This window comes from Cervus elaphus, chromosome 9 (genome assembly GCF_910594005.1).
Source record: "Cervus elaphus chromosome 9, mCerEla1.1, whole genome shotgun sequence".
Classification (NCBI taxonomy): domain Eukaryota; kingdom Metazoa; phylum Chordata; class Mammalia; order Artiodactyla; family Cervidae; genus Cervus; species Cervus elaphus.
The window spans coordinates 45,486,203-45,511,687 of NC_057823.1; the positions used below are offsets into that span (position 1 = coordinate 45,486,203).

At 56.5% G+C, this 25,485-nt stretch overlaps 3 protein-coding genes across 10 annotated transcripts; 1 reads left to right on the top strand and 2 right to left on the bottom strand.

Moving 5' to 3' along the window:
• Positions 1-800: 800 nt before the first annotated feature.
• On the bottom strand, positions 801-5,840 carry C9H19orf25 (chromosome 9 C19orf25 homolog). Its single transcript, XM_043912704.1, has 2 exons — positions 5,469-5,840; positions 801-2,237 (listed from the first exon to the last, which is right to left on the bottom strand). The coding sequence occupies exons 1-2, from the start codon at positions 5,596-5,598 to the stop codon at positions 2,011-2,013; spliced, it is 357 nt and encodes a 118-aa protein (XP_043768639.1). The 5' UTR covers positions 5,599-5,840; the 3' UTR covers positions 801-2,010.
• Positions 5,841-11,474: 5,634 nt separating this feature from the next.
• On the bottom strand, positions 11,475-17,783 carry PCSK4 (proprotein convertase subtilisin/kexin type 4). 5 transcript variants are annotated; one of them, XM_043912708.1, is made up of 15 exons: positions 17,593-17,783; positions 17,200-17,304; positions 15,741-15,833; positions 15,539-15,667; positions 15,378-15,454; positions 15,193-15,281; positions 14,832-15,004; positions 14,526-14,738; positions 14,091-14,191; positions 13,909-14,012; positions 13,702-13,819; positions 13,219-13,428; positions 12,923-13,047; positions 12,463-12,585; positions 11,475-12,317 (listed from the first exon to the last, which is right to left on the bottom strand). In XM_043912708.1, the coding sequence occupies exons 1-15, from the start codon at positions 17,650-17,652 to the stop codon at positions 11,848-11,850; spliced, it is 2,190 nt and encodes a 729-aa protein (XP_043768643.1). In that variant the 5' UTR covers positions 17,653-17,783; the 3' UTR covers positions 11,475-11,847. The 5 variants fall into 5 exon arrangements, with proteins under 5 accessions (XP_043768643.1, XP_043768642.1, XP_043768641.1 ...); XM_043912707.1 differs by having other exon boundaries at positions 15,539-15,631; positions 17,564-17,783; XM_043912706.1 differs by having other exon boundaries at positions 13,219-13,425; positions 17,564-17,783.
• Positions 17,784-19,033: 1,250 nt separating this feature from the next.
• REEP6 (receptor accessory protein 6) lies at positions 19,034-25,286 on the top strand. 4 transcript variants are annotated; one of them, XM_043912713.1, is made up of 5 exons: positions 19,034-19,428; positions 22,545-22,638; positions 22,716-22,854; positions 23,025-23,193; positions 23,711-23,885. In XM_043912713.1, exons 1-5 carry the CDS (start codon positions 19,314-19,316, stop codon positions 23,746-23,748), a joined length of 555 nt encoding a protein of 184 aa, XP_043768648.1. In that variant the 5' UTR covers positions 19,034-19,313; the 3' UTR covers positions 23,749-23,885. The 4 variants fall into 4 exon arrangements, with proteins under 4 accessions (XP_043768648.1, XP_043768645.1, XP_043768646.1 ...); XM_043912710.1 differs by lacking the exon at positions 22,545-22,638 and adding an exon at positions 21,795-21,831 and having other exon boundaries at positions 19,079-19,428; positions 23,711-25,286; XM_043912714.1 differs by lacking the exon at positions 23,711-23,885 and adding an exon at positions 23,391-23,649 and having other exon boundaries at positions 19,082-19,428.
• The last annotated feature ends 199 nt before the right edge of the window (positions 25,287-25,485 follow it).

Below are 25,485 nucleotides of genomic sequence, written 5' to 3' on the forward strand. Positions count from 1 at the left end.
TGCAAACGGCTGCTCCCATCCTGTCAGTAGCCAGGAGGGGAGGAGGGAGTGGCCTTCTGAGCTCCTTCTCAAATGGGGGGGAGGGGCTGCAGAATGCTGCACCCCATCATCATAGGCGAGCCACCCCTGGAAATGGAATGCTGCCAGCTTGCCAAGCTGTGGGGGCCTGGAGTGGAAGCCCCCGTACTGAGTCCCAGGCTGTGCTCTGGCAGCTGCATGCCTGCTTCCCCACGTGGGCCGTGGGGAGAATTCCCAGAGCTACCTCTGGGTTGAGCATGTCGGCTGCCATGACTGGTGGCAGAGGACCGTCCAGGCTGGCTGCCCCTAGCCATTCTCTCTACAGGCAGGGGCAGGGCCCGAGCCATCCCATCCTGTCCAGCGCTCACCCTGCCACCTTGATCCATCACAGCAGCGGCCCACGCAGCCGTTGGGCTGGTGGGAGCCCGAGACCCTGATTAGAGTGGCTTCCTGGAGGAGGCAGTGCTGGCCATTGCTGGACAATCAGCCTGAGGCCAGAGCTTGGAGGAACAAAGTCCGAGGACCCCAAACACTCCTGTGAAGCCCTGACCCAAGAGACATAGGGCACCCAGGCCAGACCTCAGCCCAGAGGAGATGGACACCACGAGCTGGGTGCTGACTTTGGGGCACTACCTCACCACGCTGCCGCAGCCTGAGCCTGGTTGTCTTGGCTTGTCCCCCTCCCCGCGTCTCCATCCCAGGTGCCCCAGGACACCTGTAAATACGTACAGCCCCCACCCATAAAGCCATCACCTGGCGGAAAGAGGCCGCAGAGCCAGGCGTCTCACTGCACCTTTAATAAACAGCTGTTGAATCGCGCTCCAACTGCCTGCGCCTTAGTCTCCAGAGGGGTGAAGCAGGGTGGGGGTCAGGAGGGGGCTTTGCAGGCCTTCCATCCGGGTCCATGTGCTGCCTGCACAGCCTCACTCCCCACAACCAAGTGTACTTGAGTTTGACACAGGGTTTGTTGTGTGCAAGAGTGCCCTCCCTTGGATGAGGAGGCTGCTCGGTGTCCACTGCTGCTACTGGGGCTGCATCCACACTCTCTCAACACCTGGGCCCCCAAGTTTCCAGTTTTAGAGTCTCTAGGTGTGAAGAAGACACCTTTTCCTCCTGGGATATGCGAGGTGTCCCTCGTCTGCTTTGCGGAGTCCCAGCGCCGCCCTGAGCTTTTGGGACCCTGGAAAGGAGGGGCCCATGGGGGGACTGTCGTCGGAGGCGCTCAGTGGGCTCACCACCTCCTACTGGTCTGCTGCTCTGGTCTTCACGGGACTGGTTTTTTAGGGTGAAAGCCCTTTTCACGGTCCTCACCTGGCCCACCGCCCACCTATCTGCGGGTGAAGGTGGAAAGAGGAAGGGCACTGGGTGAAAGCCGGGGTGGAGACTGACTACCACGTCCTCTCACAGTATCCCCATGTGACTGAATCCCACAGGTGACAGACAGATAAGAGCCTGCCCTGGGGGAGCACCCAGGTCCAAGATGGGGAGCCAGGGGCCCCGAGAGGTGGCACTCACCCTGAGAGCTACTGCTCCTCACACAACCACAGCCACTATGGGCTGGGGAGGACACTGAACACCCCCACACTCTCCTGGAACCTCTGGGCCCCCCTCAATTCACATGGGGATGGCAGAACCAGAGGGGTGGGTCCCACCAGCTCAGTCTGATTGGTCAGTGAAGCAGGGTCGCCAGAGGAAGGGAAGGGAGGATGGATTGACGGTCCTGGACCCCGGGCCTTGAAGGAAGTCCAGTCTGGGCTCCTCAGGGCAAGAGGCCTGTGCACAACCTGGATCCCATCCTCAGGGAGGGGTCTGTGTCCAGTGAGGCCCCACACCGACTGGGCAGGCTGTGTCCCCTGGGGTCTCTGGGTGCCAGGGCATACCTAGGCTGCAGAACAGACAGCCAGAAATCTTCTGGGACCCAGGGGCCAGGTGTCAGGTGAGGTGTGCCAGGCCAGATGCTGAGTGGAGGACCCGAGGTTCTGGTGGGCGGGGTTACCCCAAGGAGGCGGCTGCTGTGCCAGGCAGAGCCACTTGGCCCACCTGGCTGATGTCCCGCTCCAGCTCCTCGCCCGCCTGCTGCAGGTCTGCACGCTTCTGCTCCAACTGGGCACCCGCCTGCTGCAGCCGCTGGTTCATGGCCACATAGATCCGGCTCTGGAGGTAGAGTTGCTCTTGCTGGGCCTCGGCGTCCTCGGCCCTCCCAGAGGGGCCCAAGGCGTCTATGGATAGGATACGGCAGCATCACTGCCCGTTAACCAGAGGACTCAGTTTACCCTCCAGAGAAAACAATGGACTAGAGGGGACAGGTCACAGGAAAGGCTGGATTCCACTGACCCACAGTCCCTCCAAGGGGTGGGTCCTGGCTCCTGGAAAGGGCTCTGACCCTGATCACAGAGCACAATGGCTCTCACCAGCACTCTGAGCACTCAGGGAGATGGGAAGAGGCCAGGACGCACACTTCCCAGTGACCACACTTCCTAAAGGGTACAGGAGAGGGGGGGAGTCAGGACAGAAAAGGCACAGGCTCCAGGGTCACATGGACACACATCAAGGTCCTCCTTGCTCTGCCTGGTCCCCTTGTCCACAAACTGGCCAGAACCTCTGCATTTGATTCAAGTCACTTTACCACCTGCCTAACACCAAGGTGGGAAAGGCCAGACAGTGCAGGTGCACACAGAGGCGGACACAGGCCAGCAGGGGAAGCCCCCTGCTCCATGAATGGCCCCAGCACTGGCCACGCCTCATGGCCCCAACCTCCAAGTGCTGGGGACCTAGGCCTGTGATCCTTAAGCTGGGGCTCAAGCAGCCGCCAAAGACCCAGCTGTGGGCTGTGGATAAATAGGTGCTGTGGTTCCTCAGGCGGCCCCATCCAACACAACGTTCCAGGCGACAGAAACATCCCCAGCTGAGCCCCCCAGCACAGCAGCAACAACAAGGATCTCCTGAGCCTGTAAAATGTGGTCATGTGCAGCAAAGAATAGAATTTTTACTGTTACTTAATTTAAAAACAAATTGTCCGACAGCCACATGTAAGTCAATGAAGTTAGAACCCTCTCTCATACCCTACACAAAAATAAACCCAGAATGGCTTAAAGGCCTAAATATAAGACATGACACCATAAAACTCCTAGAGGAGACCACAGGCATAACATTCTGACATAGATCTTACCTATGTTTTTTTAGGTCAGTCTCCCAAGGCAACAGAAATAGAAGCAAAAACAAACAAATAGGACCCAATCACACTCACAAGCTTTTGCCCAACAAAGGAAACCAGCAGCCTACACACTGGGAGAAAATAATTGCAAATGATGTGACTGACAAGGGCTTGATTTCCAAAACATACAAACAGCTCATACAACTCAATATCAATAAACAAAACAACCCAGTTGAAAAATGGGCCAAAGACCTACATAGACATTTCTCCAAAGAAGACATACAAATGGTCAAGAATCACACGAAAAAATGCTCAGCATTGCTAATTATCGGAGAAAGGCAAATCAAAAACCACAATGAGGTACCACCTCCTACAGGTCAGTATGGCCGTCATTAAAAACTGTACATTAAAAACTGGACTTCCCTGGTAGTCCACTGACTAAAATGCCATGCTCCTAATGCAGGGGGTTGAGGTTCAAACCCTGGTCAGGGAACTAGATCCCACATGCTGCAACTAAGAGTTCGCATGACACAACAAAGACCTGGCACAGTCAAATAAATAAATATTAAAAAAAAAAAAAAAAAACCAAAACTCTACAAATAACAAATGCTGGGGAGGGTGGAGAGAACAGTAAACACTCCTACACTGTTGGTGGGAATATAAGCTACTGCAGCCACCGTGAAAACAGCACAGAAGTTCCTCAAAAAAACTAAAAACAGAGGTACCATATGATTCAGCAATCCCACTCCTGTGCAAATAAATCCAGATGAAACCATAATTCAAAAGAACATGCACCCCAATGTTCACTGAAGCACTAGTTACAACAGCCAAGACATGGAAGCAAGCTAAATGTCCACTGACAGATAAATGGATAAAGAGAAATAAAAAGGGTATGGTAAGAAAAAAAAAGGATATGGTGTATATACACACAATGGATTACTACTCAGCAGTGAAAAAGCACAAAAATATTGTCACTTGCAGCAACATGGATGCAACTAGAGATTACCATACTAAATGAAGGAAGTCAGAAAGAGAGAAATACTGTATGATGTCACTTATTTGTGGAATCTAAAATATAATGCAAATGAACTTATCTATGAAACAGAAACAGACTCAGACATAGAGAAAAGACTTGTGGTTGCCAAAGGGGAGGGACAGCAAGGAAATCAACCCTGAATATTCACTGGAAGGACTGATGCTGAACCTCCAAACTTTGGCCACCTGATGCAAAGAGCCGACTCACTGGAAAAGACCCGACTCATTGGAAAAGACCCTGATGCTGGGAAAGATTTCGTGCAAGAGGAGAAAGGGGCAACAGAGGATCAGATGGTTGGATGGCATTAGCAACTCAATGGACATGAGTTTCAGCAAACTCTGGGAGATGGTGAAGGACAGGGAAGCCTGGCCTGCTGCAGTCCATGAGGTCACAAAGAGTTGGACACGACTGAGCGGCTGAACAACAAACACAAAGGGGAAGGGGGATAGTGGAAAGAATGACTAGGAGTTTTGGATAACCATACGCAAACTATTATATACAGGACGGATCAACAACAAGGTCCTACTGTATAGCACAGGATTTTCAATATCCTGTGATAAACTATAACGGAAAAGAATGAGTATGTGTAACTGAGTAACTCTGCTATAAAACAGAAATTAACATTGTAAACCAACTATAATTTAAAGAAAACAAAAAGACACAAAGAGAACCCCCCCAAAAAGTCCCAATGTGTTTCTCACCTTCTGATATTCCACAAGCCTTATACTGATCCTCTCTACTCACTAGAATGGCCTGAGGACAGGCACTTTCATCTTTTTTTTTTCCCTTTTCTTGGCTGTGCCACGTGGTATGTAGGATCTTAGCTCCCCGACCAGGGATTGAACCCATGCCCCCTGCAGTGGAATCGCAGAGTCCTAAGCGCTGGACAGACAGGGAAATCCCAAGGACTTTCAACGTTCAGATATCACCTCACCACCTCAATGATTAGAATAGAACCTGGCCCATAAGAGGTTCTCAATAAGGTTGAACGAATAAACGAACCTCATAGAGAACACAGTATTCAGACTACAACTGTATGTCGGACCCTGCAGTCACTGTTTTCCGTTTATCTTCTGAACAAGGGGTGGACACTCTTTCTCTGCAAAAGGCCAGACCTAAGTATTTTGGGCACTGTAGGGCCAGACAGTCTCTGTCCTGACAACTTAACTCTGCCAGTGCGTCTCAAAAGCAGCCAGGTGCTTCCCTTTTTGCTGGGGTCTCGGGACTGCCCCTCCCCTGCACGACCCGGGCTCCCCCTACCTTCCCGAGCCAGTGCGGTGAAGACCGGGTCCTCGGCGGGCGCCCCCCGCACGTCCTCCAGGATCTGCTCTACCGTGGGGGGCGCCGGGCGGGTGGGCAGCACCACGCGCTTCTTGGCCTTGGAGCCCATCCCTGCAGGCTGGAAAAAAGAGCGTTGACCGCGCAGTTCTTGCCACCCAGCAAACTCCTACACACGCTCCGGAGCCCCGCTCCCGGCGAAGCCGGTACTGCCTCGTTCCTCCCAAGGCGGAACAGCACGCTGTCTGGGGCTTCAGTGTCTGGCTCCACTCAAGACAAGGTTCCAGGAGAAACTCCACCTGGTCGCGATACTCAGCCGCCACAGCGGCCGAGAGGCCACTTCCGCTTCCGGTCGGCCGGCGGGCCCGCCCTGTAGGCACGTGAGGCGCACTTCCGGCCTTCTCGGGTTCCCGCCCGCCGCGAAGCCACCCCCGCCCCCCTTTAAAGGGGCCACGCCCGAGAGAGTTTCGGTACCTCTGGACCAGAATGGGTGGGGCATCCCTGATAGCTCAGTTGGTAAAGAATCCACCTGCAATGCAGGAGACCCCGGTTCGATTCCTGGGCCGGGAAGAGCCCCTGGAGAAGGGATAGGCTACCCACTCCAGTATTCTTGGGCTTCCCTTGGGCTTCCCTTGGGCTTCCCTTGGGCTTCCCTTGTGGCTCAGCTGGTAAAGAATCCGCCTGCAATGCAGGAGACCTGGGTTCGATCCCTGGGTTGGGAAGATCCCCTGGAGAAGGGAAAGACTACCCACTCCAGTATTCTAACCTAGAGAATTCCTTGGACAGTATAGTCCATTAGGTCCCAAAGAGTTGGACAAGACTGAGCAAGTTGAAGTGGGGTAGTGGACCAGAATGAGGAAGGAAGCAACATCAGCCTCCTCGCGCAGGGCCTAGAAGCACAAAGGGTGGGCGTAGGGTCCAATGCTGGCTTCTCTCACTGCCTAACAAAGCATCCTCCAAGCATCCTCCAAGCCAGTCTTCAACAGTACAGGTTAACAGTATGTGACCCGTGAACTTCCAGATGTTCAAGCTGGATATAATAAAGGCAGAGGAACCAGAGATCAAATTGCCAACATCCATTGGATCATCGAAAAAGCAAGTGAGTTCCAGAAAAACATCAACTTCAGCTTTATTGACTACGCCAAAGCCTTTGTGTGGATTACGACAAACTGTGGAACATTCTTACAGAGATGGGAATACCAGACCACCTTACCTACCTCCTGAGAAATCTGTATGCAGGTCAAGAAGAAACAGTTAGAATCAGTCATGGAACAACAGGCTGGTTTCAAATTGGGAAAGGAGTAGGTCAAGGCTGTATATTGTCACACTGCTTATTTATCGTATATGCAGAGTACATCATGTGAAATGCCAGGCTGGATGAAGCACAAGCTGGGATCAAGATTGCCGGGAGAAATATCAATAACTTCAGATACACAGATGACACCACCTTTATGGGAGAAAGCAAAGAAGAATGAAAGAGTCTCTTGATGAAAGTGGAGAAGAGTGAAAAAGTTGGCTTAAAACTCAACATTCAGAAAACAAAGATCGTGACATCCAATCCCATCAATTCATGGCAAATAGATGGGGGAAACAATGGAAACAGTGAGAGACTTTATTTCGGGGGGCTCCAAAATCACTGCAGATGGTGACTGAAGCCATGAAATTAAAAGACACTTGCTCCTTGGAAGAAAAGCTATGAACCTAGACAGCATATTAAAAAGCAGATCTAGTCAAAGCTATGGTTTTTCCAGTAGTCGTGTATGGATGTTAAAGTTGGACTATAAAGAAAGCTGAGCACTGAAGAATTGATGCTTTTGAACTGTGGTATTGGAGAAGACTCCTGAGAATCCCTTGGACTTCAAGGAGATCAAACCAGTCAATCCTAAAGGAAATCAGTCCTGAATATTCATTGGAAGGGCAGATGCTGAAGGTAAAACTCCAATACATTGGCAACCTGATGCAAAGAACTGACTCGCTGGAAAAGACCCTGATGCTGAAAAAGATTGAAAGTAGGAGGAGAAGGGGACGACAGAGGATGAGATGGTTGGATGGCATCACCGACTCGATGGACATGAGTTTGAGCAAGCTCCGGAAGTTGGTGATGGACAGGGAAGCCTGGTGTGCTGCAGTCTGTGGGGTTGCAGAGAGTCGGACAGGACTGAGTGACTGAACTGAACAAGGCATTTGAGGCCAAGTTTTCTGCAAAATGGGGACACGACCTCCAACCCACATGGCTATCATGGGAACACAAAAGGTGGCAGGCACACAGGGAGCACTCAGTAAATGCCAGCTGTGCCAGCCCCACTGAGGTGACCAGGGGCGCAGCATTCGCGTCTGGGCTCTCCTCCAAATCCACGTCATGGTCGCCTCTCCAGTCTCTAAAATCCCTCCCCTCAGGGTGGGGTCATAGCGCTGGAGGCTGATCTTGGCCTCTCCCCTCTTAAGTAGGGTGGGAACACCTGCTCAGACCAGGGAGGTTTTTCTGTGTTTAGGCAATTTTATAGAAAGTAAGTTAAGGCTTCCCTGGTGGCCTAGCGGTAAAGAATCCACCAGCAATGCAGGAGACCACCAGAAATGCAAGAGACTCGGGTTTGATCCTTGGGTCAGGAAGATCCCCTGGAGAAGAAAATGGCAACCCACTCCAGTATTCTTGCCTGGGATATCCCATGGACAGAGGAGTTTGGCGGGCTACTGTCCTTGGGGTCGCAAAGAGTTGGAGATGACTTAATGACTAAACCACCACTACCACCACCTACCAGTGGTTAGGATTCCTTGTTCTCTCTACCGAGGGTTTGGATTCAGTCCAAGGTGGGAGAACTAAGATCCTACATCCCATAAGCTGCTCTGGCGCAATAAAAAAAAAAAAAAAGCAATTTACATAATTTACAAGTAGTAGTATTAGTAGTATTAGTCACTCAGTCATGTCAGACTCTGCGGTCCCATGGACTGTAGCCCACCAGGCTCCTGTGTCCACGGAATTCTCCAGGCAAGGATACTGGAGTGGGTTGCCATTTCCTATTCAAGGGGATCTTTCGGACCCAGGGATTGAACCAGGGTCTCCCTCATTGCGACCAAATTCTTTACCATCTGAGCCACCAGGGAAGCCTGCAATACCATAAAGTCTACCTCTTTAAAGAGTACAAGTCAGTGTTTTGGGAATATATAGACTGCCGGGGTCCAGCCTCGGCAGGATCCAGGGGGTACCCTCAGGATGAATGGCGTCGGCGAGAGAGAGAGAGAGAAAGAGAGAGAGAAGACACATGAGACCAGCCTTGATAGGGCCAAGTCTGCGAGGGAGAGAGAGAGAAAGAGAGAGAGAGTCACTACAGAGTCTGGCAATCTTTTATTTTTTACCGTGGCTTTTATACCCTAAGTTAGTACATTTCTAAGGGGAAGATAGTTTAACATTATGTCAGCTTGTCCTTCACAAAACCAGGGTGTTTTCTGTATACTTCTTTGTTTATGAGGGTCTTGTACATTATCTTCTGGCCTTGGGGCCTATTAACATTTTATGCAGGTCAGGTGAATGTAAACCTATTTTCTGTTTCTATGGTGACCTTAACTGAAAGGTAGCAGTCTCACAGGGCAACAGTACAGAATAGAAGTATAACCTTGTTAACACAAAAATTAATCCTTCTGCAGAAGTGGTCAGTTGCGTATATCTGAGAAGTTTACCCCACACAGACTCTGCAGCTTCGGTGAGGCAGCCTCTGCCTAGCACTCCTGGCTGACAATTAGCAACTGTCTCATTGGTACCACACTAGGGCTAAGCTCTTATTTTTCTAGATCTATAACTATACTAACAATGGTTTCCATAACACAACCTTAGCACATTAAGAGCAAAAACACAGCAAGCAAAAAATACCAAGGGCATAAACGCATTTGCCAAACAAACTAAAACTAAAATACCCCAAAAAAAAAAAAGCAAAACTAAAATACCAGCAAAGGAGTTTAAATTAAAACACTCCTTTCATCCTGGATAATCTCATAAAATACCACCACCTGCGAAACTTATTGATTAAAGTTCTAAATTTATTTTTATTTGGGAAGAGATTGGGGAAGGCCTTCTGCCTGTGTCACAGAAATTAGGGAGTAGTCTATTGAAGCAAGCATCAGAAAGACAGATATCATCTTTAAGGTGAGCGCCGGCGGCAGCTTTTCGAAGTCCCTGAAAATCTGATCTGCCTTGCCTGTCAGGTTTTCTCCCTCATGACCTTGTCATGGGTAGGGTCTCGTGTGTTGGCTCCCGGCAATAGACAGTGGACGTTTCACATCAGCGGGATCACACACCCTGTGTTCTTTTATCTCCTGCTTCTCTCACTGAGCATCGTGTTCTTAAAGTTCATCTGCAGTTGTCCAGAGTGTCAGTGCCCCTCTCCTTTTCATGGCTGAGTGATGCTCCCGGGTGTGGAGGGACCACCCTGCATTTATTCATTCACCCACGTTAGTGGACATTCAGGTTGCTTCCACATTTTGGCTGCTGTGAATCATACTGCTGTGAACATCCTGGCATAGTTGTTTGTGTGAATGTATCTTTAGTTTTCTTGGGCATTTGCCTAGGAGTGGAATCACTGGGTCCTTCAGTAACTTCATGTTTGTCTGTGGAACTGTTTCCCAAAGTGGCTGCCCCAAACTGGCATGATTTGGGCACTTACCGTATGTCAGGCCAGAAAACTACTTTGGATCCTCAAGAGTATTTGGTGAGGCAGGTGCCAGGTTTAATGCTGTTGCACAGGTGTGGTCACTGAGGCTCTGAGAGGGAGGCCAGATGGCTCTGGACTCACAGTCTGGAGCTAACTCTGGAAGCAGGGGCTGAGCTGGGTGGGACTCTAGGGGTGTGGCTGGGACTTTAGAGGTGAGGGCAGCTGGCTGCTGCTCCTGCTTACAGTGGGTCCAGCTGCAGCCCTTGACCTCATTCCCATTACTTTCCAGCTTGAGGCTGCCCAACCTGAGCCTGGTGGCTCAGCAGGTGCCCAGGGTCCCTGGAGAGGAGTGTCTCTGGGGCTCCTGCAACAAACCAGGACTGCCTCCATGGAGTTCAAATGAAGCCTGTGGTCAAGGCACAACCAGCCTCCACTTCCTTGTGGAAATTGCCTCTCAGCTCTGAAAATCAGAAGGAACGAGGAAAGTGTCCCCACCCCATAGATGTGTGTGAGGGCAGAGGAAGGACTCTCAATAGCTCCATCCATGCCCTCCCTACCCCAACCCCACCCTCCCTGCACTTTGGGATCCTCCTTCAGTTCCAGAGAGGTGGAGAACCCACTTTCCAGATGGGGAAGTGGAGGCCTGAGGGAGTAAGAGCATTGTATCTCCAGTTCATCATTCCCTCAGCCTCCCAAGGACCTCAGAAAAACAGAAAAGTGCAATTATTGGAAGCCGGTAGACAGGCCGTGTGGGTAGATCTGCAATTGTCATTTGCGGCTCACACTCCTGTTAGTTCTCAGCCTTAAAGAGAAACTCATGCATAAGGATGGAAAAGGTGGGACTTCCCTGGTGGTCCAGTGGTTAAGAGTACGCTTTGCAGTGCAGGGGACACAGGTTCAACCCCTGGTCCGGGAAGATCCCGCATGCCATGGAGCAACTAACCCCATGTGCCACAACTACTGAAGCCTGAGCACCTAGAGCCTGTGCTCCACAGCAAGAAAAGCCACCACAATGAGAAGCCCATGCACTGCAACTAGAGAAAGCCTGTGTGCAGCAATGAAGACCCAGTGCAGCCAAAATTAAATTAAAAAATAAAAAAAATTTAAAAAGAAAAAAGGATGGGAGAGCAGTAAGAGCAGGCCAGGACACTTCCAGGGCTCTCAAGGCTTTGCCGCAGCTATCATTCAGGAGCCCACCAGCCCCCACCCCCCAGGGCATGGGCTCTGGACTCCACTGACCCCGACCCCTTCTCCAGGGACAGACATGGAGTGTATGGGACACCCCCCGCCCCCAGCAATCACACCGTGGGGAAGAGAGTGGTACCCCAAGGACCCCACAGACTTGCACCTTCTATTCAACCTTTATTTGCAAATTCTGCGCAGAGGAGGAGGTGCCTGAGAGGAGACTCTGGACAGTGTCGTCTGCTCTGTCTCTCCCTCCCTCCACTCTTGGGACAGGGAAGGGATATCGGCCTCCCGCCTAGTTCCCCACCTCCCCACCCACACCACCCAAACTATGCAATGAGACTTCTCTCTCTTTCTCTCTTTGACCTTGACTTGCCAAGTCCGGGGTGCAGGATCCCACGTGGCCACCCCTGGCCTGTGCCTCCGAGGCTGCCAGGGCCTTCCCGGGGCAGGTTCCTATGGGGCGCCAGTCTGGACAGTAGGATGGGGGTGCCCACCAGGGCTCGAGCAGAGGTGCATGCTGGCTGTCCTTGTCAGCCGGTTCTGAGTTCCAGCCTGCTGCGGGGTCTGGAGTGGTGACTGGAGTGGTCCCCTGTCCTAGGGGGTCCCATCCATGGCAGCAGGCAGCCCATGAGCAGAACATGGCAGAGGAGGGGGCTCCCAAATGCCATGGCCAGCAGGGACAGCACCACAGCCTGGGCTGGGCCATGGTGGCAGGGGCGGGCAGTTGCCATGGACTGGGAATGGCCCTCAGGGGGGTAGGGTCCCGAGCAAGAGCCCTGCTGCTCGTCCAGCATGGACTGCGGAGGGCAGGCAGTGCAGTCCAGCGGGGAGCTGCCTCGGCAGGTGTAACAGGACGAGTGGCAGCTGGAGCAGACCTGCATGGCAGGCGCAGCTGAGCGCCCGGGTCCAGCGGTCACCGCCTGCTGGGTGTGGTTGAAGTATCTTGGCGGGCAGTAGGCGAGGCAAAGGTGGCCCAGGATGTAGGCGGGGCTGTGGCACTCTGCATGAGGGACAGACACGTCCATGGGGCTGTGAGGCTGAGACCTGCCACCCCAGCCTGCCCGCCCCTTCACCCCAGGCTGCACACGCACACTGCCCCTGCTGCCACCTCCCGGCAAATGGGCCATGCCACGCCGGGCACTCACCCTGGCACAGCCCCTCTGTGTCCCTCTGCACGCACGCGTTGCTGGTCACCTGGGGGCCAGAGGGCCGCGCCGTCATGTCCTCAGCCGTCCCATAGAGCAGCAGCGTGTAGCGGTACAGCGTCCCTGGGCAGGGGTTGTAGTGGGCATGGGGAGGAGGGGGAGAGGCTGTTGGCAGCCTGGTCCTGCCATTACAGGCCCCCCACCCTGCCACCCACACCCCATCCTGGAACCCTGGACACAGACGGTGCAGAGTTGCTCAGTACCCTCTGTGGGCTCGGAACCAGACACCTGCTGTGTGCTGGTAAGTGAGCACCTACTTCGTGCCAGTCCTGCCTGCTCAGTCTCTCCCAGGAGACCAGTGGGAGCCCTGTGAGGTAGGGGGGCAGCTAAAGAGGCCACGGGCTCCAGTCTGCAAGGTGGGTAGGGGTGGAGCCCCAGCCAGCACCCAGCTGGACCTCACCTGTGTTGAAATAGTAGCCCTTGTTCTCCAGCCCCAGGATCCACAAGCCCCGCGGGTCTTCGTCCCAGAAGTGGGTGGACATGAAGATCCAGTTGTTGTAGCCTTGACTGCTGACGTCAAAGGGTCTGGGACAGACAGGTGAGGGGGGGTTCATAACCAGAGTCCTGACCGGCACGGCCAATGTGGACAGGGCTGGGGTCCAGCTTGCCTGACCCCAGGGTGCTCAGGCTCCTCCACATGGGGGCACCCAGAAAGGAGGGAGAGTTTGCACCTAGGGCCAGCCTCTGCCCCTGCACCTGATGGCCACGAGGGTGGAGCGGGTGCCCATGGGGCTGGTGAGGGAGATCTCCAGGTCCCCACGGCGGCTGTAGGACAGGGACAGCTGCACCTGCACGTGCTCCAGCGAACGGATGGAGTTGGCGTCGCCGGCGCAGGCCGACACATTCTTCCTCACGCGCATGACTGGCAGGATGGGGCTGGGGGCCAGGGCCTCTCCTGCTGGCCTGCTGGTGGGGGGCCAGGCAGAGTTTGGGCTCAGATCCTGAAGCCTACCCTCCCTCTCCTTGTTCAGACGGGCACACCTCCCTGTGTCCACTCCCCAGGTAGCAATGGGAGGTGTAGGGAGAAGGCAGGTACAGAAGCAGGTGGAGGAGGGCTGGGGGAGGTGGCAGGTAGGGGGAGGGAGAGATGGGCGAGATGGCAGGAGGGAGAACAGCTGTGGGGAGGTAGGCACAAAGGCTGAGGATGCAGGCATCCTGCAGGCAGAGGGGCGCGCTCACGTGCGGGTATGCACGATATGAATGACACATTTCTTCTGGGGCTGCGTAGGCAGCCAAGAGCGAGCCATGCCCACCAGCAGCGCAGCGTCCAGCAGCCCGTAGCCATAGTGGTGGCTCACTGCAGGGGGAGGGGCCGGCGGTCATGGCCCTGTGCGTGAGGTGGCCCCACCCCCCCCAACCCCCCACCCCCGTTGGGCCCTGCCACACCTCGGCGCCCAGCGCCGTTGGTCCTCCAGTCCTCCGCCTGCAGCTGCGCGGGCCTGGACGCTCGGACCACCAAATGCTGCATGTCCCTCCATGTCAAGAGTGGGCTGCAAGTGGGCGAGGGTGGGTGAGCCAGGGCCACGCTGTGCGGCACGGGCAGCTGGCGGGACCCCACCGTCACCTACTTGGCCTCCAGAGCCAGAGCGATCATGCCCGCTGCCAGTGGGGCAGAGGCCGAGGTCCCCGTGTGCTTGTCCGTGCACTGATGGTGCAGGTCTGTGGTGACCTGGGGGGCACAGACAAGGGCTTGAGACCAGTGCCCGTAGAAACCCCACCCTGCTTCAAAAGTCCCAAGGGCTTCAATAAAGAGGCGCCGCAGAGCACAACAGCAGGCCTGGGGCACTGAGGAGGGCCGCCTGGGAGACAGGAGGGCGCATGAAGGGGTGCCAACCCATGGTCTGGGACCCCACTCTGTGTCCGGTGCCAACAGGGCAGCCCTGGGAGGAGGCCAGGTGGGGAACAGGAGGGAAGGCGAGAGACAGGCGTCTGGGTGGGGCAGGCAGAGGCAGGAGGCCTTGGGAGTCTGGCCGTGGGAGGGTGCAGGGGGCGGGGGAGCTCACGATCTGAGGGTCCGTGGCGACGCCGCTGCTGTAGGTGGTGGTGAGTGTGGAGGCGCAGGCCTCGCTGTACCAGGGCACATGGCCTTGCTGGGTGGTGCTGCCCACCGACAGTGTGTGGATGCTGTTGGTGTAGCCGTCGCAGTTACAGTTGTCGTAGTGCAGGCCTCCATTGCCTGACGCCCAGATGAAGAGGGTGCCCAGCCCGCCTCGGCCCTGCAGGAAGGGACCAGCACAGAGGCGGGAGTTGGGGTGGAGCGGGAGCCTTGTGTGTAGGCCCCAGGCCCACCATGCCTTGTACCCACTCACCTTGGTCACGCCACGCCTGAAGGCTTCTCGGGTGAGGATGCCTGGGCCGTCCACCGTGCGGCCGTCGTCCTCGGGGCCCCAGCTGGCGCTGTAGATGTGGATGTGCTGTGGCTGCAGGCTCAGTGACTGGGCCTCGATCACGTCGGTGATGGTGCCATCCAGCATGCGCACACCTGCATGGGCGGCAGCTGCGGCCTCGCTGGACACCCTGCCTGTGCCCCATGTTCTCCCCGCCTGGGGGTGAAGGTGTCGACGATGGGGGGTGCTCAGTTCTCCTCCACCCTGGGCCTGGCACCCTGGCACCACTGCTCAGCAGCAAGGGCGTGAGGCCAGGAGGCTCCCCACCCCCCAGCCTGAGTACCTCCGATGCGGGTGTTGTAGGCGACGCCCGCACCACAGAACCTGTTATTTGCCATCGCCGCCACTTCCCCGGCACAGCGGGTCCCATGCCTGGCACCAGGGCAGAGACAGGAGCCCATCACATCCCCCTGGCTCCTCGTAGGGAACCAGGGTCTGCCCCCACACCCCTGGGAATGCCAGGCTTACCGGTTCTCATCGCTGGGTGTGTATCGAGGTTGGGGGTCTGGGTCATAGTCATTGAAGTCATAGCTGGCCAGGGGATCCTGGGGGAAGGGGGTGGAGACATGAGGGGGCTCCCACCAGCCGGAAGACATGAGGCAGCCCCCACCCCAGCCCTGCAGGCTCACGTAGTTGGCCCAGAGGTCTGGGTGATCTTTCTCGATGCCGTCATCCAGGACGGAGACCACGACGCCCTGGCCCGACAGCCCCTGGCTCCAGACCTGCAGGATGTTCAGGTCTGACTGCATCTCATTGTTCTGTGCAAGGTGGGGTCAGGGTCAGGAGGGCTCTGACATGGCCAGGCCCCACTGCCCGGCCCGGCCAGCTCACCATGTACCACTGCTTGGAGAACCAGGGGTCCGTGGGCACCACCAGGGAGCGTTTCACCCGCCTCTGCAGTGTCTGCTGTTGGAACCACTGCACCTGGTGGTGGGTGGGGGGCAGAGGAGACCACACTGTGGGAGGGACTGGACCTATGAGCAGCCCGCCCTACTCCCAGCTTCCTGTCCTCACACCAGGATGCTTCAGAGGGCCCTGCCTCTTAGCCCTTCTGCAGATTCCAGGCCAAGAGGCCAAAATCTGCTTCCAGGGTTTGGGCAGGCCTCTTCCTGGGTCTGCTGGGGTGGGGGGAAGAGGTGTGTGGGGGCTGAGGGTTAGGAGGTTGTGTGTCTGGGCTGTCACCTCCTTGTCCCATGGGGACCCATGTGATATAGGATGGAGCCAGGGACCCTGTGTTTGCTGGGGCTGCTCTAGGAGGTTCCCGTGTGCCTGAGGCTCTGCCTTGGGAGGACGCTGAAATCCTCAGAGCACCCATTCCCAAGGGACCCCCACACATGTGGTAGTTGCTGCCCAGGGCCACTGTGGCTCACTCTGCCTTTGTCCACATTCTAGAATCCCTCTCCCCAAGACACGTCCATCTCCCCTTGCAGCATCCATTTCTCTCAACCACACTCTTCTGGGTGCAGGACACACCTGTATGGCCATACCCACCTCCTGCCTGGTCCTCTAGCTGCCCTGTCCCCACCACCTCTCTGCAACTCACTCTAGGCATGCTGCAGCATCACTGTCTATGAACCTTCCTGCCCCACTCTCTCTGAGGCCCGAGAGGCCCCCTGCCTGTCTGGCCCCCACCAGCCTTCCTCTGCTGCAACCACAGTGGCTGCTGCACCCAGGGCCTTTGCACATGCCCTTTTGCCTGCCTCGGGCCACTCTTTCTCAGGCCTTTACCCTTACCCCCCTTTTCCTTGTTCTACTCCCACCCCCTGCCCAAACTAGCTCATGTTCCCCCTCCCACCCCTATCTCAGCAATCAGGTCCATCTTCTGCCCATTTGCTCAGCCAGACATGGAAGCTGCCCCTGAATTTTTCTCTGCCCCCCACACCCAACCCATCAGCCAGATCTGGCCTCTATCAAGACCACATCTCCAACCAGCCTCTTCTCTTGGTAACAGTGCTCCTGGCGGGTTTCAGATTGACTCTTGCGAGTCAGCCCCCCAGGCCATCCTCTTTATACTTGGGGACCTTGATGTTTCTGGGTGAGATACAGGAGAGAAGGGGGATGACAAGAAACGCTGACAGGGCACCAGGCCATGGGGTGAGTGCTGCACTCACACATGATCTGTTGCTCTCCACAGATCTTCCCCATCTGGCTCCCGACTGTAGACTAGGGAGCCAAATCCATACCAAGACTCAGAGAGAGCTGGTGACTTGCCCAAGGTCACACAGCCACTCATTACAATTATAAGAATAATAGGAGGTGGTGGAAACCTTTGAGGGAAGGCCAGGCTCACCTTAGGGTCTTTCTTTAGGCGCAGGCGGTGGCCCCAGTGCGGGGTCAGGGACTGCTGGACCACGCCCCGGTGCCGCAGATGGAAATACTGCCCGTCAGGGAAAATCTGGGAATGAAGGGGAGCATGGCTGAGACCTGGTTCCCCTGATGGAGCTCTTTCTCAGGCTGGGGCCAGTCCCTTTCTTACATCTTCCCCCAACCAGGTGGCCTCTCGGGGTCCCAGAATCTGAAGTTAGACAAAGTAGGGGTGAGCTGGGGGTCTTTGATATATGGGGAACGAGGGGGCCCCTCCCATCTGCAGAGATCTGGGGTCGTCCCCTTCTTACATCTTCCCGCCTCCTCCCGTCAATCTGGGTCCCGCCCACCTGCCCAAAGTTGACGAAGCCGAATTTACGCGCCAGGCGATCGACCTCCTGGTAACCCTGGGACACCCGCACTGCCCAGCTGCTGACATAGATGGGGGCCCGGGCCGAGGCCCACCCCACAGCCATGGGGCCAACGAGCGCCAGGCCCAGGGCCAAGGTCAGGTGCAGACAGAGCGCAGTACGGGCGGGCCGCATGGCGGCGGGGGCGGGGCCGGGGCGGGGCCTCAAAAAGCCCCTCCTCCTGGCCAAACCGCCGAGACGGCCCAAGCGCCCGCCCCGCCCCCGGCGCCATAGCAACCCCTGAAAAGCTTCAACTCCCAAGGAGCCTTGCGGCTCCCCCAATGGAAGGGCGCAAAGCTCTAATAGAAGTGTGGGGGAGACACATGCCCAGACCGGTCTTCTGTAGACTCAAACCCTCTGGAGCTTCAGTCTCCTCGTTTGTACAATGACCCGCAATTCTTTTGACCTAGAGGAGCGAGTTCATTGTTGCTATAATTGACTCCGCCCCATATTGGCCCCGCCGACTCCATATACACCCCTACCCCTAGAATAAGCCTTACCTCCTTCCTAATCCAACCAGAATTACGCTTTTGAATAAACCCCGCCTCCTACATTTAGCCCCATGTTCTTGGGCTCCAAAATCACTGCAGATGGTGACTGCAGCCATGAAATTAAAAGACGCTTCCTCCTTGGAAGAAAAGCTATGACCAACCTAGACAGCATATTAAAAAGCAGAGACATTACTTTGCTGACAAAGGTCCATCTAGTCAAAGCTATGGTTTTTCCAGTAGTCATGTGTGGATGTGAGAGTTGGACTATAAAGAAAGCTGAGCGCCAAAGAATTACGCTTTTGAACTGTAGTATTGGAGAAGACTCCTGAGAGTCCCTTGGACTTCAAGGAGATCAAACCAGGCAGTCCTAAAGGAAATCAGACCTGAGTATTCTTTGAAAGGACTGATGCTGAAGCTGAAACTCCAATACTTTGGCAACCTGATGCAAAGAACTGACTCGCTGGAAAAGACCCTGATGCTGGAAAAGATTGAAGGCAGGAGAAGGGGATGACAGAGGATGAGATGGTTGGATGGCATCACTGACTCGATGGACATGAGTTTGAGTAAGCTCCGGGATTTGGTGATGGACAGGGGGGCCTGGCGTGCTGAAGTCCATGGGGTCGCAAAGTCGGACACGACTGAGCGACTGAACTGAACTGAAGCACCGCTTTTCCGATTCCCTCCCTCCTCCTTTATGTTCAGCCCCACTTCCTCTGTTTTCCCTAATAAACATCTTCTTGTTTCTCCAATCAGCTCTGAACTTTCTCCAGCCCCGCCCACCAGCTCCACCTCCCCAGCACTCTTCTCTCCGCCCCCAGCTCCACCCACAACCGCTCAGCCAATAATCCCCCAGCCATGACCCCGCCCCTCCAATCAGCTACGTCCCCCTCCCGCTCAGCCAATCGGTGCCCTCAGTCACCGCGCCCCGCCCCCTTCCTCCAAAGTCGCGGCTGCGGCTGCCGCGGCCCTCCAGAGGGCAATGCGGCGGAGGAGACGGGGCAGGCCCCACCTCCTTTGTCCGCCCTGCCCTCCCATTGGCCAGAGCGGAGGGCAGGAGGCGGAAACCAGCCCGGGGGCGGAGACCCGCTCGGGAGTTGAGCGGTGCGGCTCGCGCCGAAGGAAGGCGGCGCGCAAGCAGTCTAGCCGGTGCACGGGGAGACGGTCAAGTTCAAGCTGCCAGTCCCGGGCGCCCAAGTGCCATGGACGGCCTGCGCCAGCGCTTCGAGCGCTTTCTGGAACAGAGGAACTTGGCCACCGAAGCGCTAGGGGCGCTCGAAGCCAAGACAGGTGTCGACAAGCGGTACTTGGCCACGGGTGAGCCGTCGTGGGCAGCGCTTGGGGCTGCCGCCCCATTTCGCCGACAGGCATAGTGAGGCCCTGGGCTCTCGGGGCCTCGGACCTCTCCCTTTCGGCCGCCCCGGCTGCGGGTTCCAACTCAGGCGGCGGGGCGCTCCCACAGTCCAGCGAGGAGACCGAGATCCTGGGGAGGGGTCGTGGACCAGGACCTTGGTTCTGGCCGCAGTCTCTTCTCGCCCCCTCCGTGAGACCTCAGTCGAGGACCAACCCCCTCTCGGCCCTGCAGCCGTCCTTTGCCCCCTCCTCCCTCCTGGCTCTGGGTGCCCTCCAGGCAGAAGTCCGGTTTTTCCGGTTGTTCTTCTGGTCCTGGGGGAGGAGAGGGCAGGTAGATAGCAATGCCCTGCTAGTCTCGCCACCCTCTTCCCAGATGGACTCCAGCCTGGAAGCAAGCGTAGAGAGCTTCCCGTTTTCCCAGAGGATGCTCTGGATGACCAGGAAGGGAAGGGTCACTCCCACCCCCCCTCCCGAGGTTTTCCTGCTAGAATCACCCCACCCCAAGCTCAACCCCTTGGTCTGCCCTCTCACTCTGCCCCCCTGAGCTGGATTGTTTGACTGCTGCGGTTGGCTTGCAGAAACGTTGGCTGGCGCCCGTGGATAGGGAGTCCAGTCACCCCTAATTGTCACTTCCATTCCAGTCCCTCCTCTGCCTTTCCTCCTCAGTGACCTTGGGTGGCTTCTGCCATTCTCTGAAACTGTCCAGTAAGTGCCCTTTAAGTGCCTCCCCTCTTTTTTGGTGCTTCAGACCCAACCCCCTTCTGCCACCTCTTCTGAGAAGCCCGCCTAGAATGAGTCTCAGGACAGTTAGTTTGGACACTGGGGGAGCGGCTCTGGGTGAGGACATGCCATGTTTTTTTAAGCACCTGTGTACAGATCCCGAGAGTCCACTTTCCTCCCGTTTCCCACCAGCTGGGGGATTGTCATGCCAGGCAGCCCAAGGAAGGATCCAAACCTGTCCCTCCAGGTTGCTGGTGCCCAACCTGGGTCAGCCCGGGACCTCCCCTGGGAGCAAGCCCTTTATCCCCTGCCTGGCTTTCCACATCCCTGTCACCAGTGGGTGGGGAATTTAGGTCATAGAGCACTGGGGAGGGGCCCGTTGAGAGAGGCCTGCTGAGGAGACTGGGGGTCACAGGGCAGAAAAACGGCCCAGAGCAGCAGGGGCTGCATGGGAGGCTGCCCCTGCAATCTGCCCTGTCTAGAGCACCCCACTCCACCCCATCTGCTGCTGATCTCGGGGACCACCCCCGCCGATGCCCCAGGTCATCCTCCCGCTGCTGAGGCTGCAGAAATCCGGATTGAGGGAAGGGAGGCCCTACGAGAGCTACTGCTTCCCAAGTAGCAATCTCCAGGGAAGGGGTGCCACTCCCCCACCCCTGTTCCCAGATGTAGAAACCCTCAGGCCCCACTTGCCTGAGATCCTCTAAACCCTCCTCCCCTCCCAGCTACCAGAGGAGGAAACCCAGAGGAAGCAGTGAGCAGGCTGCCTAGAGCCAGCCATATATTCCCCTATTCCTCTCCTGATGCCAGACCCCGGGGATAAAGGCTAACACAGGTGGGGGGGGGAGGGGGAAGGGAACTCTGCCCTCTGGTCCACTGGTGGCCTCTGTTTCTCTCTGCAGATAACAGCCTGGAGGTGGGGGAGGGATTGTAAGTGCTCCCAGAAGTCAGAGGCTCCCCAGGTGACCTAGTGTGAGCCTGACCCCCGCCGTACCCTGCCCCCCCCACCCGCTTCTGTTTCACCTGGCTGTTGAATGAGATAGAACAGGGGGAGGATAGAGCCCTGCATACAAGAAGAGCTTAATAAATGTAACGGCGACCATTCTGATTTCAGAGTGGCTAACACTCGTGGCTCCCCCCCCCACCACAATGTCCTCTGAACCCTCATTGCTGAGAGTGTGTTTGGGCTACCATAGGGCTCACTGTGTAGGGAGGGGTCCCCTCTTTTGTCTTATTTAGTTACCCCCACACCAACCCTCAGAGACTGGGCCACTACTGCCCCACTGACAGATGAGGAAACTGAGGTTTCAAGCAAAGAGACGCTCACTAGGGGTCTCATAGTGGGTGAGAGTTCTCCGTCTGAGGGACTCTCAATATGACCTTTTGCATCCTGCCACGAAGACAAGGGCCCCCCAGGGACACTGGACAGTATCTGGGACATCTGGTGGTCATGACTCTGGGTGTTCCTGCCATCAAGCAGGGGAGAGGGCAAGGATGCTGCTCCCTGCCCCACAGTGCCCAAGATCCCGCAAGAGTCAGCAGTAGCAAGGGGAAGAGACCCTTGACTAAGATCAAAGTTACAAACTCTGTTGCCTTTCTCCATTCTCCAGGAATCAAGTATTAACAACAGAATGGCCTCACTTTCAGGTTCTTCTCCCATTGTTGTTTTTGTTTAGTTGCTTAGCTGTGTCTTGGTCTTTGTGACCCCATGGACTGTAGCCTACCATGCTGCTCTGTCCATGGGATTTCCCAGGCAAGAATAGTGGAGTGGGTTCCTATTGACCCAGGGATCAAACCCATGTCTCTTACATATGCATTGTCAGGTGGGTTCTTTATCACCGGCGCCACCTGGGAAGCCTCTTCTCCCACTGAAAGTAGAGTGTTAGTCACTTAGTCCTGTCTAACTCTTTGCAACCCCATGGACCGTAACCCACCAGGCTCCTCTATCCATAGAATTCCTTGGTGATTCAGAGGGTAAAGAATCTGTCTTCTCCCATGACTTCTATTCAAATTCTAGCCCCTTCAGCTCAGTGACTCCTGTAGGACCTGGAGTGAGATGGTTATAATCGTAGAGATCCCATATTCATTCAATAAACACTGGGCAGGTACTTGGTACAGACCAATCCTGAGGTGCCCACCTGCCCTGGGTGATCTGGCAGCCCTGTGGGGGAGATGGACATATTAGGGCACTACAGACACAAGAGTCAGGGTTCAGAGCCATGATGGGGTTGCCCAGATGCTACAGGGGCTCCCGAGGCTTCTGGGAGGCTTTATGGTGCAGGATGCGTGGGCCAGGCCCAGGGGACGCTGGGGTCCGGGCTCTTCAGGCGAAGCCCACGCCTACCACCTTCTGTCTGCAGGAGCCGCCACTCTGCTAAGCCTGTATCTTCTGTTCGGGTACGGGGCTCCTCTGCTGTGCAGTCTCATCGGCTTTGCATACCCCGCATATGCTTCGTGAGTGCCTGCTGGGGCAGGGCCGGGGGTGCCGGGCACTCTCTGGGCAGCCTCTGACCCTGCCATGCCTCTCCCAGGATCAAAGCTATCGAGAGCCCAAACAAAGAGGACGACACTGTGTGGCTCACATACTGGGTGGTGTACGGCCTGTTCGGGCTAGCCGAATTCTTCAGCGATCTACTCCTGTCCTGGTTCCCTTTCTACTACGCGGGCAAGGTTGGCACCACCCGGGAAACACCACTCCATCCTGGGGGCGGGTACCCAAAGGAGTGTCTGATGGGGGAGGCCAGGCCCATCCCTAAGGGTCTCTGATGGGGGAGGCCAGGCCTATTCCTAGGGGTGCCTGATGGAGGAGGCCCAGTGTGACTCCTGACCTCTGCCTGTAGTGCGCCTTCCTGTTGTTCTGCATGGCTCCCGGCCCCTGGAACGGGGCTCATATGCTGTACCATCGCATCATACGTCCTCTGTTTCTAAAGCATCACGAGGCCGTGGACAGCATCGTGAGCGACATCAGCGGGCGGGCCCTGGACGTGGCAGCCGGAATGACGAAGGACGGTGCGTGCGTGCAGGGCGAGTGGTGTCCGTATGCCTGGTCTCTGTCTCCCGGCTTCCCCAGCCCCACTTACCTTCACTGCAGCCTCCTGTCCTCCTGATTCTGTCTGGCCTCCGTCTGGCATCCCTGCTGCCTCTGACAGGCACTCCTCCTCCCCGTCTCACTGTCCACCTCTCTCTCCCACGCTCTCGGGAACCAGTCCTGCAGGCCTTGGCCCGCAGCCGGGCTCTCATCACCCCGGCAGCCACAGCAGCGGGCCCCTCACTGCCCTCGGAGTCGACTGTACGTAAGCACCCACCCCTGGAAGGGGGCTCCTAGACGTGTGTGAGTGCACATGCGTGTGTGTGAATGCCTGCACCTGCTTCTATCCCAGCCAGGGCTGGCTGCCGGTCCCTCAAGTGGGCCCCATGCCGGTCCTCAGTGGCCTGCGCCCAGGTGTTACTGGCCGAGCATGGCCCTCGGGCCCTCGGCACAGGCAGACCCGCCTCACTTACCCCTGGCGTGCTCTCTCCACAACAGGGAAAGTAAGCGTGACCCGGCTTCAGAAGGCCGAGTAAAACCCCCAGCCAGCCCGAACGCGGACGCACTGGACCGTGAAACAGAGGATGCGCCACAGCACAGGTCGTCTGCGGATTCCTCCGCCGACTCACCAGCCGAGCCCACCACCAGCCCCTCGTTCCCCACCAAGCCCGCCCTCAGGAGTTCTACCAGCCTGGGCCAGGCCCAGGCTCAGGCCGCAGCTGCCACCACGGCCACCGGCACGCAGCCGCCTGGCAAGCACCGGGGTGGTCTCCGATCTCAAGCCAACTCTTCCAGCCAGACCCAGGCCCCCGGGCAGCAGCGCGCCCGGCCCTCCACCACTTCCTCAGGCCCTTCCCAGGGGCCCTCAGGCTCCACACCTCGGCCCAGCACCACCTCCAGCCAGGGCCCCGCCCTTGGGCAGTCTCCCAGTGGCACCACCACCCCCACGCAGCCCCCCAACGAGACCCCCAACGGGCCAGATGCCTCCGCCCCCAAGTCCAGCAGACGGCACCAGAAACGGCCCACGACAAAGGCCACCAGCAGCACCTCGGTGCCAGAGCTCCCCGCTTCCGGCCAGCCTGAGTCCTCCCCAGAGTACAGCTCAGAGTCCACCACTGAGGTCACCTACAGCTGGCCTGACTACAGACACAGGCTCCGCTGCCTGCAGCACTGCTGGCGGATGAAGCACCTGGCCTGCTAAGGAGGGCTCAGTAAAGCTCTCTGGACCAGCCTCGTCTCCCCTGTCTGTCCTCCGGCTCTGGGGAGGGGCTTCCTGGGGGCGGGTGCTGGGCCAGCCCCACTTTACAGATGAGAAGACCAAGGCTCAGAATGGAGGTCTCACCAAGTGGCTGAGATGGACTCTGAGCCCATATCCTTAAGCTTTCTCTCCCCTCCTTCAGGAGCTCTCAGGCCTGTTCACCACAATCTCCTCCTTGTTTGGCCACACCAGGCAGCATGGGGGATCTTTGTTCCCTGACCAGGAATTGAACCCGTGCTCCCTGCAGTGGAAGCAAAGGAAGTCCCCTTCTTTGAAAACTCTTCCAGAGGAGCCAGCTAAAAGCAACAGTCCCACCTCACAAGAATCTGAGTTCAAGCTCTTTATTTGGGAGGGAACCCAGGAGGAGCCTATAGAAAGAGATCGAAGTGGGAGAAGAAAGAGGCCGAGAAGGCGGGGGTGGCTAAACCTAGCACACCTGCTGGCACCTGGCGCTCTGTCCCCTGTCGAAAGCATACCTGAGATTTTTCCTGCCCAGGAGCCAAGAGAGCTGGGCAGGATCCACCACCCTGCTGGTCACTGGGGAAGTAGTGGCCATTCACTCCAGCCAGCGCCCCCTACAGGCACCTCTGGGGCAGGGCCAGGCTTGCAGTTGTTCAGTGGCTAGTGAAGTGAAAATGGCTCAGTCATGTCCACCTCTTTGTGACCCCCATGGACTGTCGCCTGCCAGGCTTCTCTGCCCATGGAATTCTCTAGGCCAGTATACTGAAGTGGGTAGCTGTTCCCTTCTCCAGGGGATCTTCCCAATCCAGGGATTGAACCCAGGCCTCCCACACTGCAGGCGATTCTTTACCATCTGAGCCACCAGGGAAGCCCTGTTCAGTGACTAAGTTGTGTCCAACTCTTTGTGACCCCCATGGACTGCAGCATACCAGGCTTCCCAGTCCTTCACCATCTCCTGGAGTTTGCTCAAACTCATGTCCATTGAGTCAGTGATGCTGTCTAATCATCTCTTGCTCTGACGCCCCCTTCTCCTCCTGCCTTCAATCTTTCCCAG

What these genes read in the sequence shown, in the direction of transcription:
- C9H19orf25 (XM_043912704.1), bottom strand. Translation starts at nt 5,598, where the DNA reads ATGGGCTCCAAGGCCAAGAAGCGCGTGGTGCTGCCCACCCGCCCGGCG. An exon ending in CACCGCACTGGCTCGGGAAG is followed by an intron (nt 2,238 to 5,468) that starts GTAGGGGGAGCC and finishes TCCTATCCATAG; the next exon opens with ACGCCTTGGGCCCCTCTGGG.
- PCSK4 (XM_043912705.1), bottom strand. Translation starts at nt 17,758, where the DNA reads ATGCGGCCCGCCCGTACTGCGCTCTGTCTGCACCTGACCTTGGCCCTG. An exon ending in ACACCCAGCGATGAGAACCG is followed by an intron (nt 15,282 to 15,377) that starts GTAAGCCTGGCA and finishes CCCTGGTGCCAG; the next exon opens with GCATGGGACCCGCTGTGCCG. An exon ending in GGGCTACTATTTCAACACAG is followed by an intron (nt 12,586 to 12,922) that starts GTGAGGTCCAGC and finishes ACCCCTGCCCAG; the next exon opens with GGACGCTGTACCGCTACACG.
- REEP6 (XM_043912710.1), top strand. Translation starts at nt 19,094, where the DNA reads ATGCGGCGGAGGAGACGGGGCAGGCCCCACCTCCTTTGTCCGCCCTGC. An exon ending in CAAGCGGTACTTGGCCACGG is followed by an intron (nt 19,429 to 21,794) that starts GTGAGCCGTCGT and finishes TCCATTCTCCAG; the next exon opens with GAATCAAGTATTAACAACAG. An exon ending in CTTTCTACTACGCGGGCAAG is followed by an intron (nt 22,855 to 23,024) that starts GTTGGCACCACC and finishes CTCTGCCTGTAG; the next exon opens with TGCGCCTTCCTGTTGTTCTG.